General features: G+C 37.1%; 1 protein-coding gene across 8 annotated transcripts in view; it reads right to left on the bottom strand.

Annotated features, from left to right (window-relative positions):
* The window catches only part of ADGRB3 (adhesion G protein-coupled receptor B3), a 602,553-nt gene that overhangs the window by 18,996 nt on the left and 565,877 nt on the right, over window positions 1-17,680 (bottom strand). For 6 of the 8 annotated variants that reach the window (XM_008178161.4, XM_005280089.5, XM_008178166.4 and 3 more), the window contains 5 exons: window positions 15,789-15,887; window positions 15,288-15,459; window positions 7,843-7,938; window positions 6,229-6,268; window positions 3,298-3,941 (listed from right to left, as the gene is read on the bottom strand). In XM_008178161.4, the coding sequence (XP_008176383.1) occupies window positions 3,298-3,941; window positions 6,229-6,268; window positions 7,843-7,938; window positions 15,288-15,459; window positions 15,789-15,887 (1,051 nt within the window). The remainder of the gene's footprint in view (window positions 1-3,297; window positions 3,942-6,228; window positions 6,269-7,842; window positions 7,939-15,287; window positions 15,460-15,788; window positions 15,888-17,680) is intronic. The other 2 variants (XM_008178164.4, XM_065587942.1) reach the window with 1 other exon arrangement.

Genomic DNA, 17,680 nt, shown 5'->3' with positions numbered 1-17,680 from the left:
ATTGCACCTTGGTAATCTGCAAAGTCATACATGTACGTGTGTGCTTGGGTAATATTTGTACATAAATACATCACCTGTAAAGGACTATCTAACTAGAGAAGCAGATCTTCTCGATACAATAAAGCATAAGAAAAAAACACTAACATACAAAAACTGGAAATAAGTCTGTGACACAAAGAGGCAAAAGCTAGGAAATTCCAGCATGCCTGAATATTACAGCTATCTCCTAAAACTGTCATCTCCAGGCATCATACAATGCAATGCCCAGGTATGAGAGAGTATACTTATGACCTCACATCTCAGCCTTAACTTTGAACTGGTTAGGATTTTATGATACAGGTCTCATAACCTTAATATCACATAAAAGCAGTTTTTGAAGTGAATTATTCTAATGGATAAAGCAGATGTCCATCGATGTAACTGTGGAACATTTTTGAGATTTGTAAATATAGGAAAATCAGGAATTTTGCAGACTTTGTAAGAGTGTTAGCACAAAAATCTCAATTTTCCAAGTGTGATGAATATTTTATGTGAGGACACACATACATGTATGATGTAAGAGACTCAGTCAATGAAGTACGTGATTCTGATTTTTCAGAAATAAAATGGAAATGAGTTTCAAGTGAATTGTTTTTTGTTTTGTTTTGTGAGAGCACTTAAAGCTAAAGGCCTACATTTTCAGAAATGTCCCCTACTTCTGCAGGTTCAGTTTTATACCCACAAGTACTTGTGCCCACAATAAATTGAGAGAACAAATAATAGCAACTAGGTATACAGACCAGCTATTTTGGGACACAATTGGTTGGAACCAATTACACCCATAATTCTTGATGAGTGTAAGTATCAGCAGGTGAAAAACTGCACCCACAAAATCAGAAATTGGTTTGAGTCCCTCTGAAAATGGGGCCTATGATATCTAATATTATTCCTGTAGCAGGGTAAATAATTTCCCAGTTATACCATTTCCCTAACTGTTTTAAAAACTTTCTTCCCTTTATTATGTGCTCAATAAATACTGATCTTAAATTTAAAATTTTTTAGAATTAACACGTCAGAAATCACCCAGGTGCACTTCACTTACATGTTAAATGTTGACTACTATAGAATGACATGGTAAAAACACATTTGCAGAGTGATTACAGAGCAACTATCATGATGCTGAGGATTAAAGTATGGAGGCCTGCAGGGGAACACAATTCCCTATCCTACACTGAATGTAGAAGAAGAGCTCCTCCTTCTCTTTCTGACTTAAGGCATCCCCCTCCTCTCTTGCTAGTGATAGGGGAACCTGATGTGGGAGCCTTCGGAGGAGCCTGATGCCTGGCAGAGAAGCTTCTGGGGCTCCCAGATTTTCCTATGGATGGAGAAGAGAAGCAACAGATCCTGATGGGAGAAGATGGGCTTCTCAGTTAGGTATCATCTATTTGCATGCTTTGTCTAAAAGAAAGGAAAGGAAGATTTCCCCTCTTCCCTGTGAAGGGAAAGATGCATCAATAATACCTGATACAAAGTTTTGCATTGAATCTATCTTTTGAAATGTCTTAAAGTTTTCTAAAATGAAGGAAGTGGCACTGGATATTTCAAAAATTTTGAGGAAGGACCTTTCCCCCAATCTCTACTTTAATTTGGGTTTACATGAGTAAAGATCCAACAACCTCGTCAAGTCTAAGCAATGGCATTTGTAGGAATCTGCCTCTACTACTATTCCATATATGTTACGTGTGTGCACGTGCAGTGCACACACACACACACACACGCACATTTTTTTCTTGTTGGCTAGGTACCTGCTAGGAGCCACGAACTCCTTTCACATATAGAACTCTGAACTGCAAATGCAACTGTACAAAGTTGCAAATATGTATCAGAATGATCCTGTGTGGTTGCCCTAATAAGAGAGAATACATATATTATAATAACCCTAATCATCACTCTTGATTTCAGTGTAGTTACATAGTATAAAACTGGTGTAACGGAGTGGTAAATCAGACCCAGTGTCAGTAACACATCTTACAAGTGAAGTGAAAAGCTTTTATAAAAGAAATAAACCTTTTGGATTCTAAAGATGCAAGCCAACATTCTCATAGACTTCAAGGCATATTTTCAAATGTGGCACTGGGCCCACCAAAGCTGGAATTATGCATGCATATCGGGTAACTTCATGTCTATCTAACTAATGTATGCATAAAACTGGACGTGTGTGCAAAATGCAATTTTAAGAAGTCCATTTGAAAATGTGTCCCAAGATTACCTATACATTTACATATTAATGCACCTTACAAAAAATAGCCAATACTTGGCTTACCTGCCGACCCCAAAATTCATCTTCTTTCTTTGAAATTTACTTAATTAATCTGTGTTTCTCATGCAAGAGTTGTGGATATTATGAACACAATATAAGGAGTGAGGGAAATATTTTGCTTTCAAAGCTCTTGATGAGAGAAACAAAATTCTGATCTCAAGCCCAAACTCTCTAATCCACACACTCATAAAAACTCCTACTGACCTCACTGATATTGGTTTTGCATAAGTAAAGACTTTTTAAGAACTGAAGTATTTGATCCTTAGATGTTAAATAAACAAGCAAATGGTTTTCACATGCAATTTTCTATAATGTTTAAATCCTACAGACAGATTCCAGTAATGATTTCCAGAACAATTTAATAGCCAGAAAGACAGCTGAGCAAAGTGTGCAAGAAATGTACCTGCACCTGCTGCACAAAGCAAATTCTACACATGTTGGCACAAACAGGCACCTGTACATGCAAATTAGGTCACTTCATGGAATGCTACTTAGGAGAGTTACTCTGATTTACACTAGAGTAGAATCAAGCCCATTGTCCTTAATTGCTGGTAAAGAATTATGCACATTTAATGAGGTAAATAAATAATGAATAATATACATTGTTTGAGGATACCAGTAAATTCAGTGATTAAAATGTTATCGTGTAGGAAAGGGTTTTTTTTTCCACTGGAACTCAGAGTTATTTAATAGAATTCATCCTGCAGGTCAGGACATTCGTGGCAAGGCAGGTGGAATTTTGAAACTCCAAGATTATATCATTCCATCCTGAAGGCGCTAAACTTTACTTTGATTTTTATTCCAATTCTAAACATCATCAGTATTGTTTTATAGGAATAGAATAAGCAAACCCTGTTTTCAAACAGTAATTTAATCTTAATTAAGACATTAGCTGTACCCTCAAACATAAACACTGGCTGTAGTCAAGGAGCCATGACTTATTATGTTGCCATATAATTAGAACAACAGAACATGTAATTTCCTTATGCATCACTGACCTCTAAAGAACTCATTGATATTGTGGATCCAGTTTCGCTTCTTGCTAATCCTGCATTGTCATCCAACTCGGAGGCTATGAAGTTCTTTACTGCTGTGCGGGGCTCAAAGGGCAAATTCTGCATATGTTCCTGGGTGGGAAGATGCTGATCTAAATTGATATTGAATTGGTCCATTACAGAAGGATTCATGTTGAATTCCGGATTAACTTTATAGTGCAACAGCCTTTCATGAGGCAAGGTATCCATGCCTATATTCAATTTGCTCTCATCTTTCAATGATTGCTGGGTGTTTACTGAACCTCTGGGCATGACAATATAGTCACTTTCCATCATCCGTTCTTGAGGATTGATTATGTCCATATCTGCACCTCTCAAGTTATCATCAGTGCATAAATACACAGTCCGCCGCAACTCACTGTTGTCTTTTTTCAAACACTGATTGGCCAGCTCACTCATGCTCATAGGCATGTGGAGGCCTGAGGGCTGCTGAATGATGACTTTGGAAATGATGCTTCCAGGCAGTGTTGAATAGCTCATACCTTCAGGGTTTGCTCCTTTCTCTTCTTCATCATCATTTAGTGAAATCCTAGAAAGTGTTCCTGTTATTGTAGCTGCTCTGCATGGTCCAATATCCTTATGTAGAACTGTGAATTACAGAACAGGATTCTCATAACAAGGAGTTATGTTTGCTGCTGCTTATTTTACATCGTCATGGTTTTGTTTACCTGTGTTCCTTTCACCAGTGTATTTCCTTATATCTTTTTCTATCCATTTAATAACTTTGTTTTATTTCATAAACATTAGTTTGAATGGGCTTTTATTTAACCAGTTTCTTTTAAACTACAGTATATAGCTGACCTGGATCTCTCCCTAAGCCTAGATCATTTATATAAATTAAAAACAGCCCTTTATCTATTTCTACATTCTGTGATAGACCTTAGGTAACCTACAGCTTAAGCAGAAGCCTGCCATGTGGAACTTGATTAAGGGCTTCCAAAAAACCCCAATACACTATGACATCTGCCCAGCCCTTATCAACTCTGTGTAACCTCTTGGAAAACGTAAGACAGATTGTGCGGCTAGATCTTTTCATCAATCCATCCTAATGATCTCCTTAACTGTGTACATGTCTTCCCCTGACTTTTCTCCTAAATGTTCTTTTCTGCTGAATTTTGTAACTCTCCTGTATTAAATTCATCTCTGAATACATGCAGCATATGGTCAAACTAGGCAAAGAAGCCTGTTTATATGAAATAAACATGTTTTGGTGCACTTGAAGAGTCTATAGATTTATATAAACATGGCTAATAAAACAGTCATTCACCACTTTCAGAGAAGGTCTCTCCAGTCAAAGAAGAAAAAGAAAGCTTTGTTTCAGGACTTGAAGGAAAATGAGTGGCAAAATAAGAAAGATAAATTTAAAATATCCAACTGCCACGAATCTTTGACTCTAGCACAAGTATAGCATTTCCCCCCCATTTAAAGGAATGGATTTAAACACAATAGTGCTAAGCATGTGCAGCAAAATTAAGATTTTGTGAGCTAGACAATAAGAGGTACAGAAATACCCATAAATGCATTTACTCCTTTTCCTGTGTCCTGAAGTTCATGGTGGCTCTAATATTACAGTGTGTATCAGTACACTGATATACAGTAGTAATCAGCTCACCAATGCAGCCCCCTGTGTTAAATCATCTATGATTGTCTGTAATGTTTCAAGAATTATTTGCCCTAAAGCAAGAAAATGTAAGTGAGAAATTGGGGCATTTCAACTACCCAATAGCATTACTTAGCAAAAATGGGGGGAAAAAAAAAAAGGGAAAAACTCATTTTAGGAAATGCAAGTGATTATTAGATTGTTTCTAACCACACATGTCATGCCAGCTCACCCAGTCACCTTTTACTAAATCTTTCATTATAGGAAATTGAATTTAAATCACTTAATTTTACATGGTGAAGTCCATTCATGTCTGCATTAAAAATATCTTTCTTTAAACGTGTCCTTGACATGACTTTCTGTACTACAAAGCTGATAAAGTGTGCAGCTCATGGATTAAGTCTGAACTTATCCTTCCATTAGGAAGGTAGGAGGAATGTATTTGTTTTTAAATTCCATTGCCTTACTTCTTTCAAAACACATCAGCAGTAATGAACATTAGTTAATAAGGAAGAACTATTACTCTATTGTGACAAAATACATGGAGGGACTCTAAAGCTTAAAATTCCCAATGGGTTATAAAGACCCTTAATTTTTCATCGTATTTGATTTAAACTACATTGGCTGAGTAAGTTGCTGAAGACAAGTATTTTTAAGTAGCAGAAGCAGACAGAAATGGAGCCAATTAAAGTACAGAGTACTGAAATAGAATAAAAATGTGTACCTATTATGTGAAATTAAAATATATTTTTATTTTTTTGTTGTTGTTCTGCTTAAACTACAATAAACTTTAGTTAGTTAGATCCAGAGAAAAGTCAGGCCCTTTAGATCACTTACTGATTGTTTTCGCTACTATATATTATATGCATATTTTCAAATGCCCTATATCTAACCAAAAATGTGCTTTGCTAGCTGTATGGCTATCTGATATTTGCATGTTTACTGGGGTGAAGAAAATTCTTGTATGCATGAAGATGATTTTATCACCAAATCCATTTGTGTTCTAAGATATAAAAATTCCTGTGGGACACTTATCAACTACTGAATCCTGTTAAAAAGACTCTTACACAATTTGCTTTGATAATGAACTACATTTATCCATATAGCAGCATGTCTTCTGACAATGAAAGCAATTAGAAAAGATATTTTTCTGTAACCAGGTAAAACCTCATAGTTTTTCTGTTTCTTCCTTTTACTTCACAGTGACACTAGTACACATCTTCTTCATTTTTTGTTTTGTTTTGGTTGACTACATATTGTTCCAGTATCCTTACCTGACCGACAAGCAATGTCCACATCTTTTTCAAAATCTGTCTGTAACAAGAAACAATGAAACAAGACAACCATTATTAAATGAAAACCAAACCACAATACCTTTTGCCAACCAGTGCTTCCAAAATGTCCTACTTACAGAATCACAGTCTCTTAAAAGTGGTTTCTTGTTGCTGGGAAGGTGGAGTTTATTGTTTTACAACAGCAGAATAATACAATTTTTCCTAAAGTATAAGTGGGTTGTTTTCAAAGTATGCTGCCTGACCACAAAAAATAAAATAAAATAGATGGAAATATAGTATGTAATTTTAATAAGATGATACAGTATGTAATTTTATATTTACATGGAAGAATAACTTCTACATATCATAGTAGGGTTATTGTCGAAAAAGCTTTTCATAGTGATTGTATAAACAGGAATACAGAAAATAGCCTGCAACACACATTACCATTAATAACCTTAATCAAATTAGTTCACTTTATCTGAAACATTCTTATTAAATTTGGTATTTGTTATATAGCATTCTGTATATCTCTGCTTCTAATGCAACCACAGTAAGTTCTGCAGCCCCCTCCGCCTCCAACCGTGAACGTAGCTATTATTCATTTCAAAGTGGGGTAAAGATGCTGCCAGGTTTAAGAATGATGCTTTAACATTTAAGAATCTATGGTCACTCCGTCACAGTGAAAGAAATACTATTTAACTTGATATAGAGCTTAAATGCATTTCAATTTTGCTTTCATAGTTTCCTCAGAGTTTATTTACGTGTATCTAATACAAGCAGCAAATTTTCTTTTTTCAGAAAGGGTCATTTTATCCTTTTTCCTGACATCTCAACATTGATTTTCCTCTGCTCAAATAGCTCTTTCAAGGGCATTTGCTAAGAGATCCTTGCATCATCTAGGGCTTGATCCTGTTCCCATTGACATCAATGGGATAAGTATTTGGCTACTAAACTGCACCTAAGGATATTAGCAAATCCTAATACTTTAGGGTTGCCAACCCTCCAGGCTTGTCCTGGAGTCTCCAGGAATTAAAGATTAATCTTTAATTAAAGATTATGTCATGTGATGAAACCTCCAGGAATATGTCCAACCAAAACTGGCAACCCTAACTTTCACTGACTCCTTAACTCTAGCTAGTTCTTTCCCTTGTAGAATGCCCACTACTGTCTCCTCAATTGAAATAATAGATGCATTTGCTTTGAAGCTGGGGAGGCGGGAAGCCTCTTAAGTCCCCCCAGACTCCAACACTGCTCTGCAAGCAGAAACTAGTGGGTACAGAAATTCAGTAGATAGTATGTTTCACACTTCACCACTCATCCTTGAGACTGAAAACATCATCTGCACAACACTGTAGTCCCAGCTGCCCACAAAGGCAGAGTCTCAGCTGCTCTTGAACCTTGGTATTCAGAGATTCAGCACATAATAGCACCATTCAACAGACCACTGAACCAACAAGATGAACTTTTCTAAGAAATTTCAGCAGCTGAAATCAGACTTGTACTTAAGAACTGTATTAATATTTGCACTTGACATGTACAGCAATGTATGGTCATCTTTTTATTTTGGCTAGGGACAATGAATTAGAAGTCCAGGATAAAATAAAAACTCACCATGATTTGAGCATGTCCATTAGGAAAAGAGCTCGAGGAATCTGCATTGATTGGATCTTGGCAGTTTCTTAATCGACATCTAAATGCATCTTGAACCTGTGAAAACAATATGATGCACTGAGTCTTCTGACATTTTTAATACAGCTATAGACAAAATTAAACTGTAAAGTTAGTTTTACTTTAGGATACTAGATATATCACAGCCAGTATTTTTTATCTCTGTCATTTCACACTCTTACTATACCCTAGTGCTAGTACAAAAGTCTGCCAATCTGCCAGACCCAGTTCACAGAATTAAATTTGTCAAGGAATATAATTAATAAGCAGTCAGTGATGAGGGGTTACTTGGCCCCAAACTGTCTTCAGTGGCAGTGTTTGTCTCTGCTCTCTCACTCAGTTTGACTGCAGCAGCAGGTCAGAAGGTAGGTTTATAAAAAGTACTTTATTCCCATAGCAAAATAAAATGTATTGTATGCCTGAAAAATGTAAGGGCTTTGAAAGGTGACCCTTAGCAGTTATTTGCATTAAAAGTGAAGTAGTTTCCTAATTACAGTGGTTGGTTGCACTTTAAAAAAAATCCATTTTGTAGGGTGTTACTGGCTCACATTGTAGTCTCTAGTTTTAAGTATAGGGAATATTTCTTAAACCTCTTGCAACAGTAAAACCTTTCAGAATGGACAAAACTTATTAAGTGTGAGCACAATGAGTAGGACAGTAGCCTGCTTTGTACTGGACAAAGGTGTAAGATTTTATTGTTTATCTCTTCTATAGAACTTGATATAAATTGTCACCACTCATTAATGAATATTATTCATTATTAATATGACTATATTTCAAGAGTTACTACTTCAGAAGGTTTGATGTACAGAATTTACAAGAAATTTGACCAAGATCATATGTTTAAGTATATATATTACCAGAGAACAATTTCTAAGGAAAGAGATGCATAAATAGAAAGTAGCGTCCAAAGGGGTAAAACAGTTCCTGCTCATTGGCAGTCTAGTGTGAGTACATTTGGCTGCACATATCAGAGATTAAAAATGGAGGCAGCAAGAAAATTCTTTCAATGGGAAAAGATATTTATAAGTGTGGCCTTGGAAACACACAAGAATATTTCTTTGAATTAAGAACCAAATTTGCTTCAGTTTTGCTTATGTGTCTTTTGTATACACTTGCCACAGACATTCTAGAAAACCAGTTTATTGGGAGGAATGTTTGTACTGTATTCACAAAAAGAGAATTTAGATTTAATAAATGTTAGTATTCATACTGGAAATCTGATTCTAAGAGTTACCATCTTCCAACTTGGATACAGAAATTTGGCCACGTGACCTGTGTCCCATCAAAACTAACCAACACCATTTCTATGCTGAATATCAAACACTCTCAGTGAACTTCTTGTGAGCAGTCTACAGACCATTCATTATCTGTAGAAATTATTCAGTGGTTGATTTAGAATAATCAAAACAGAGAAAATCATAAGCTACTCATAGACATTTTGTAAACAGTAAACGAGGCTAAATTAATCAACTGAAGCTGAGCCTAAGGCCTGGCTTTCTGAATGCCATTATTTTGTGCTACAAATTCTTTGAGAGCTTGGACAAGCTTTCCCAGCAGGAAAAAAAGAAAAAAAGCAGATGGAAAACTTTGCCTTATCTTTATAATTAGAAAGCATTATCTTAAAGTGCTCAACCCTTAAATGAGTTAAAGTGCCCTGCAATATTTAAGTCTAAATGAGTACTGCAGATGGAGGAAGACTAATATAGGGCAGAGAGAAAAGATGTAGCAAGTGTGAAAGGTTTGGTGTGATTTTAAGGCACTGAAACTCCCCAAGTGTGAGAGAGTAATTAAAAGTGTGCTTGACCTGGATTATGAATCAGACTTTGATTTTAGGCATTATGTTTGTTGTGGTTTTGCATGCATCTGACAACAATCTGATTTAGCATCTCCCAGTTGTTACAAAAGTTAATCCAAATCTTTTCCCTCTTTATCAGTGCTGAAGTCCTACGTCAGACTTTAGCGTTCTATATTGTAGGGAAATCATCAGTGAACTAAGTTGACAAAATGAGGACCACCCTGAATTTCAGTCAAATCTCAAAGTAACGGAACCCAAATCTATTATTGCTTCAAAACACATTAAGTGACAACCTCCCCTATCCAAAATCTCTCTCTTACATGTCCCATGGAGGCTTCCCATACCTCATACTCCTATAGATCTCATTAATCTCTCTCAAATACACCATCAGCAATAAACTGGAGAGCCTTTGGTGATAGATGCATTCTAAAACATGTCTTAAATGCAAGTAACATACTATTAGGATGTTACAGCTGAATGTCTGAGATAGCAGTGTCCATCAAAATGATGTAAATTGCAACTTGTAAGCATGCACCATGAAAATACTATTTTTTTGTCCTCACCGACCCATCCATCTTCTGTTTAATCATTCAGAGACATATTGGAGACAAAAGTAGCTGAGATGATGAAGAATTATTGTTGCTAATTAAGAATGCTATAGAGTTTCTGGTTTGGAGAAAGAACTTAGAACCAGATCCGCAAAGATTTAGGCACCTAAATTCCAGATTTAGGCATCACTGTGATCCACAAAATTCCTGCACAGCTGCTGTGTAAGTCTGTAGGTGCCTAAACTCACTCAGCACCTGCATTTACAGTGTAAAAATTCCCTAGATGCCTATGTTTCTGCCTCTGGGCATGTGTACTGCTGCCTGAGGCAGGAGCCTGAATGCCTGTCATGCCATAGCCCCAGCACAAGCCTCAAATCACGAGAAGATAGGTGTCCCCTCACCTAGCTTGCCTGTGGGTCCTGATCCAGTGAGTGTGCTCAGAGGGTGCCTATCTCCACACAAAACATCGGAGGGGGAGAGGCAGCCCCCCCCAACCTTTAACCCATTGGTTAAGGGACTCGGATGGGATATAGGAAATCCCAGTTCAATTCCCCACTCTTCCTGAGGAGAAGGAATTTGAACAGGGGCTTCCTGCCACTTCCTAACCACTGTTTCTGAGGCCCAATTATTTATAACAAAGTGAAACAGCTTCCAAAATGGAGTGAGAGAGGCCCTCTTCAGAATATCCCATAGCTCAGTGGTTAAAGCATTCACCTGAGAGGTGGGGAATCCCTGTTCAAATCCATTCCCCTCCTCAGGAAGATGGGAACACTGAACCAGAGTCTCCCACATCCTGCTGAGTGATCACTTGAACCACTGGCTAAAGATTCTGAAGGAAGCCACTCGCTCCCCCGGCTGTTTTGTGTGGTATTAGGCAGGTACCTAAGGCATTCTCACAAGAAATGGCTATTGCACCTGACTTCAAGAGAGAAACAGTTCCCAAATGTGGGTTGCAAGAGAGATAGCCACCCCACATCCCACTGCCTGAACGTAGGTCCCTAACTCCCTGAAATGGGCAGGGGCTGAGGGAACTCCTCTGTCATTGGCATCTCCCATTGGGTAGCAGTGGTGGCTCTCTGCCTAGCATGCTAGCTTTTGTGGATCCCATTCTCAGACACCTATCTCTCCCTGTGTGTTGTATGGAGACCCTTGGTGCCTAATGCAGCCTTTGTGGATTCCACTGATTTTCTAGGTGCCTGAAAGCTAGGCATTGCAATGCTGAGTGTAGCAGTGCCTAATTCCCTTTGTGGATCCAGTCTTTACAGACTTTAAGGGATTTTGTCAAAGGGAATAACCTGACCCACCTATTGGTTTCCTACTCCACGGCCGTAGAGGCAGAATCCTCAGACAATGTCACAAACAAAAGGTGGGCCTTTGAAATGCTCATTTGTTTTTCTCCACCATTCATTCGGAATCATTTTGTAGTTTATTTTTTTCTTTCTAACATCAAGCTGTAAGGTTGTTTTAGAGCCAGGCAGACTAAGAGAGACAGATGTGATGAATGTGCATGAACCAAGGAAGTGGTTTCCCTAGCAACAGTAACCAATTCAAGACTCTTATAACTTATCCTCTCTCCCTAATCATGCACCTTTTTTCTCTTGCAATATAGAAATGTGGGTTGAGATTTAGACACCAAACATGTATTTAATCCGAATGCATTTCAATCAGTAGGAGCAGGGAAAAAGCAGAAAATACACATGGGTTCCTCCCATCACCACCAGCATTTGGAGTCATTCAGCATGACTCAAAATAGCTTCAGAAGAGGCTGTGTTCAAGCATGTCAGGCATACTGTTCTGGTATTCTGGAAAGGAAGACTATTAGCACTAGGCTTTTCTATCATTCTCTGTTTTATTATAGAAACATGCATACCACACTCCCTCTATGTCTCATTAGGTACTTTAACAGCAAGAAGACAAGAATGAATAGTGATATGATAGGGTGGGAATATCCCCATTAGTCTTCAAGTTAAAAATAATAATACTTAGCTCTTCTATAGCATTTTTTACCCATGGGCCTCAAAGCATGAAGGAGGGGAAAGTATCATTATCCTAACTTTACAGGATTGGGAACTGAGGCAGAGGGATGTGAAGTGACACTCCTAAAGTCACACAGCAGATTGGGAACAGAAGCCAGGTCTCTAGAGTCCCACTCTAGTGCCCTATCGAACAGCCATGCAGCCTCTTAAATAGCTCACTTTCAGACAAAAATACTGAAGTGACAGACTAGTGGGTTTTGGATGGAAAGAGAAGGTAGATACACACATGTTCTTACATTTCCAATGTTTATGTCCAAACCAATACATCAAGTATAATGAGAAAAAGATTTTATATATTTACATGAACAAGAATGCATCATTTTTGGAATTAACAATATTAAGGGCATAGTAAAGCATCTCTGACCTTTTCTTTGTTTGAATTTTTCTATGATATATTATTAGTGGTATGTTATTTGACAGTCCGAATTAATATTTTGCTTACACTGGCATATTGTAAACATTAGATGAATCTTATGGAAGATATAATGGCTTCATTATTTGTATGGCATTCATCATTAAGAATGGAAAATACATTGGTAAGATTTCTATGTCATGTATGAGTAGAGAGAAATGTCTTCTTTGGATTATGTGAAGTAATGGACTACAATTTCAGGTAAAATGTATTCTAAACAATTTAACAACTAAATTGCTCCTTGAAAATGTGCCCATGTGATAGCTGCTATGTTAGCTGACACCAGGAATTGAACTGTGAACCTCCAGAGCTAAAAGCATGATGTATAGGGTGACTAAAGAACCAGGTTCTTGAAGTCCTCAAGGCAATAGGTACAAAGTGGGACATAACACACCACTGAGCAATAGTTACATCCTATCTCTGAACAGAGGAAGTTCATCCAGTGGTTCTGTGGACCCACACCACTTTGAATCACACATGATTCCTCACTTAAATAGCTTACATCACCTTGATGGAATCAAGGCTCTCCAGAGCTAAGGGTGTGAGTTACCACAGATTGAACTCAAGAACTCTTTAGCTGAAAACTGTTATAGACCCATATCCTCTATGAACTGGGCACAGAGGGTGACATAACACCTGTCAATCAGTGGATTATACAAATGTGTTCTGTGAGATAAACGGATACATGAATGCACATACTCTGTTTGTGTAAGCAAATGCATATGTCCTTTTGCAATTACTTGCCTGAGAATGTGTGTGCATATTATAAAAGTAGAATGTAGGCATTTTTAAAATGTGGGTACTGAAGTGGTACGAGAAGGCTTCTTGCATCAGTGCCTTGTATCCTGTGACAATTAACTAATGCTATGAAAGAAAATTGCTTCAGTAGTGTATCATCTCTTTGATCCCTTTCCCATTTGGAAAAAAACCCCATCTTAATTAGTTCCTCAAATTTTGCTCCAGCTCTTAAATTCAGATGAGTGTTAGGATAAGAAGGTGGAGGAAAGAAGATTCTGTGTGTGAGCACTTGAGGAAGAAAGGATTCAGCTAATAGTTCTACATAAAACTGTCATCACTTTTTATTGGCTGAAGAAATGAGGTCTAAATAATTGTAGTCTTTTACCATTTCACTGTAAGAATGTATGATCTGGTGGCTTCCAATTCTGCAAGTACCTGCCAACCCAATATTAGAAAGGTATACAAAATATGGAGGGAACAGTAGGCCTTGTGGGTGATAAGTAATAACAATAATATAAACTTTTTTAAAAAAAAATCCACTTTATATATAGTGCCTTTTATATAAAGATTTCAAACTGGTTTACAAACATTAAATAATTTTGCCTCCCAACACCTCTGAGGGCTACTTTTAGTATTGTTATCCTTTTTACAGATGGGTAAAATGAGGCACAGGGACTTGTCCAAGGTCACACTGCAAGTCAGGAATAGAGCAAGGCATATTAATTCAGTTTTTAGAACCCAGGAATCTCTTGTTTTAAGCCATAGCCCATATTCCCTCCATTTTCAGACTCTTGCCTGTCTCTAGTGAAATAATCGAATGACTTAGTGGTTCACAACGTGACTCCCCCCCCCTCCCCCCCACACACACACTGGGTAGGATACAATATTCACACAAATTAGAATACCACAGGGAGACTGAAATAGATTGGGTCACTATCCTGCATGCTGTTTTTGATGAACATAGTGAACTTGAGTTCTTAGGACAGTGAATGATGGAGAGAAGAGACACTGTGCAAGCCTCCTCACTCAGCATGGCCAATAAACCTTAAATGTGACCCGATGCACCCTGTTATTCCAGCACTGCAGCTCCCTTGAATAGATACTGCCAATAACTGTGAATTGTGCTACACATGTGGTATGGTTTAGTGATGTTGATAAACATCCTAACCTAGATAAATTGAAAGCACCACACTTACTGTGACCTAACATGATTTGAACCGATATAGAGTTGAAAGGCTTCATTAAACGACCACACCTAGCTCCTAAAGTTTTGTATATTTTCAACAGTTTTCTGTTTAAGATGGAATAGTGTAAATGAAAGCAATTATATATTTGATCAGTCTTTCTACATGTGAAAAACTCACAGAATCTGTTCCTTTGGAAAAGGAATCTTAGGTCTGCACTGATTGTGTATAATCATAATATCAAAGATAAATAAAAGTTAGAAATAAACAAGACCTATTTGGCCCAATTTAAAGATGACCTGTAATTAAGTGGGCCCATTTTTCCACTGAAATTAACTGTGCTGCATTTTGCATCTAAAAATAAACAATCTTCCTTCAACCTCACGTCCATGTACTCTCCATCTTGTTCATTCCTTTATTCGCTCTCAACTTCCTATCTGTCCCTGTCCACTGAGTTTCTACATTTGGGGGCTGTTCTCTTTCTTCTGTTGCCTCATCATCTGTCTAGAACTGTTTGAGATCCTTATTCACTTGCCCCTCTTTAAATCTCATCTCAAAAAATTCCTTTTTTTCTTTATACCAATAAGTGAATTTTTGAAAGAATATGTTGTATATAATATTAAATAGTATGTGAGAAACACAGCATTTAGCGATCGAGAAATTATTCCTCACCTCCCTTCGGAGAATGCAGTGGACCATGACAATAACAAAGCCTTGCAATGAATCAAATACTGCGAAGAGTATCTGAAATAATATTGATCTTTTGTCTGTCATGGCCAGAACTGCAGACATCCACGTCAGAGCCAGAAGAGGCAACACAACACAGGAACTCCAAAGGGATGCCCTATTGAGAAAGAGAGAGAGAAAACAACATTATATAACTGCAAGTAGATAAATAAAAACCCATTACTAAAAAAAAAAAACCTTTTTAGGATGGCAACTTATTAGTTAATTTGAAAACCACAGACAAATATATAAAAAACATTGTACTTTATGTTCTAAAGAGTATCCCCTATTCAGTTAATAAACACAGTTGCCAATTTTAACAAGAATATTTAAATATGTTCAGTGCTCTAATACAGTATTAGCAAACACAATTTTCATCATCAAAGTATTTTCTCACATGCACTGTATAAGATTTGTAACAAGAAGATGTAAATGATTAGGACTAACATGGCATTACTGGCGGTGGTGGCTGACAAAGCTGTTGTTGAAACTACTCCACACTTGGCACATTTGAGCGTCAAACCGCTATGAGGCTCACTCATCTGACTGCAAACAAACAGAACACCCACAAAAAGAACAAAATATTGAATTTTCACTGAAAAACGTTGCTACTGAAATTTAGCTTTTAAATATGACGTCATGCAGAAAAAGTAAATAGACTTATTCAGGATGAATGCTCTAGGTTGTTGCAAAAGTATATTGATACTATACATTATTAACTTTAACTATTAATACTATGGGGCTTAATTTCATGCAGGCTCTATTTTCTTCCATTTAAGCTAAAAAAGGCCCCAATGTCCAGAGATCAAAGTTGCTCAATACATGGAGATAAACATAAGCACGTGCTCGTGTAGACACACACCGTGAAATCCCTCTATTCAGACCATTTGCAAAACTAATGCATCAATGCTGTATAAAATATTGATTATTATATGAACATTAATAAAGGAAGAGACTTCCAAAATGTGCTCAGGTCATTCAGTCAAGATGGACTTACTGTACAACCAGTAAGCAAATGACTTGGTATAGTAATTTGAGTGTGCTGGCTAAAATCTGGAGACAGCACTTTACCTAGGAGTTCTTGTTCCCATTGTATAAAGGTCTGAATATAGGGGTTGAAATGTATGGAATTTGATGAAAATAAATATTACTTGGACTAAAAAGGGGTGATATGTTATTCCATTTTAATAAAACACAGTACACAAGCATTAAGCTTAAAGCATTTTGTACAGACAACTGTATTACAAAACTCATCACAGTTAAAATGTAAAACCTGGTATTAGAATTTTCTTCTTCTATGTACAACATGCATTCAAATTCGGAAGTTTTGATTAAATAAACAACTTCTTTGCTATCCTATTTCCCACCTGCCAGCAGAACCAGTGATTTCCATATCATATCAAGAAACATACAACAATATAGGGAAAGTTTTTTTACGCATAGATAACTGAAAAAAACAACAACAACCAAACCAACCAACCAACCAAAAAAACCCACGGAAGTTTCCTATATGTAATGAAGAAAAAGAACATTTAGGAAAAATATTTCTCAATATTTCAACTGACTTTGAGCTCTCACTCTTCGCTCTCCCATTTACCGCCAAAGCTAAAAGTTTGCTTTTGCGTCTGCACAAAAATAAAGGGCCAGATCCTCAGCGGGTGTAAAATGAAATCAGTGCAGCAAGATGATTTTCACTATCTAAGGGAATACCCAACAGTTGCTGGAGACAGAAAGAATTAAGTCTTGATCTTGATGCTACAGCACTTACTCAGATGAAAAGTCTCATTATTGCAATATGCAGAAAAGATCTATAGATTTAGAGGGCCAAATCCATCCCTCACATAACTTGGGAACATCTGTGTATATATTACAAAAGAATGAAATGTCTTTCACCTAATTTATGATAAGTCTTCTCAAATAGCTCTTTTCTAATTGAATATTTTGGGGGCAGATCCTCAGCTGGGGTTTTATAGCATAGCTCCACTGACTTCTGATCACACCAGATATGTTATTTCACAGCATTTCATGATCTGGCCTGTTATTTTGACCTGCAGAGTCACCATGTGCTTTACTAAGACAGAAATTCTTTGGGGAGCCATTATTTTGCCTCTGTAAATGCTCTAATCCTATTTAAATAGTTTTACTACTGAACTTGTCACTGGGCTTAGATGGTAGGTGAGGCTGGTAGAAATACTTAACTAATGAGTGACCATCCTCCTTTGATTGGGGCGGGGCAGCTAAAGAATTTCCACTGCCTCAGAAAATGACTCAAGAATCTGTGTCTGCATCACTTAATCAAACAGTGCTGAAGATAGATTGTTTCCATCTTTATTAAGGCA

Source organism: Chrysemys picta, chromosome 3, assembly GCF_011386835.1.
Source record: "Chrysemys picta bellii isolate R12L10 chromosome 3, ASM1138683v2, whole genome shotgun sequence".
In the NCBI taxonomy this organism is placed as follows: Eukaryota; Metazoa; Chordata; order Testudines; family Emydidae; genus Chrysemys; species Chrysemys picta.
This window is presented reverse-complemented; position numbering and strand designations above follow the sequence as displayed.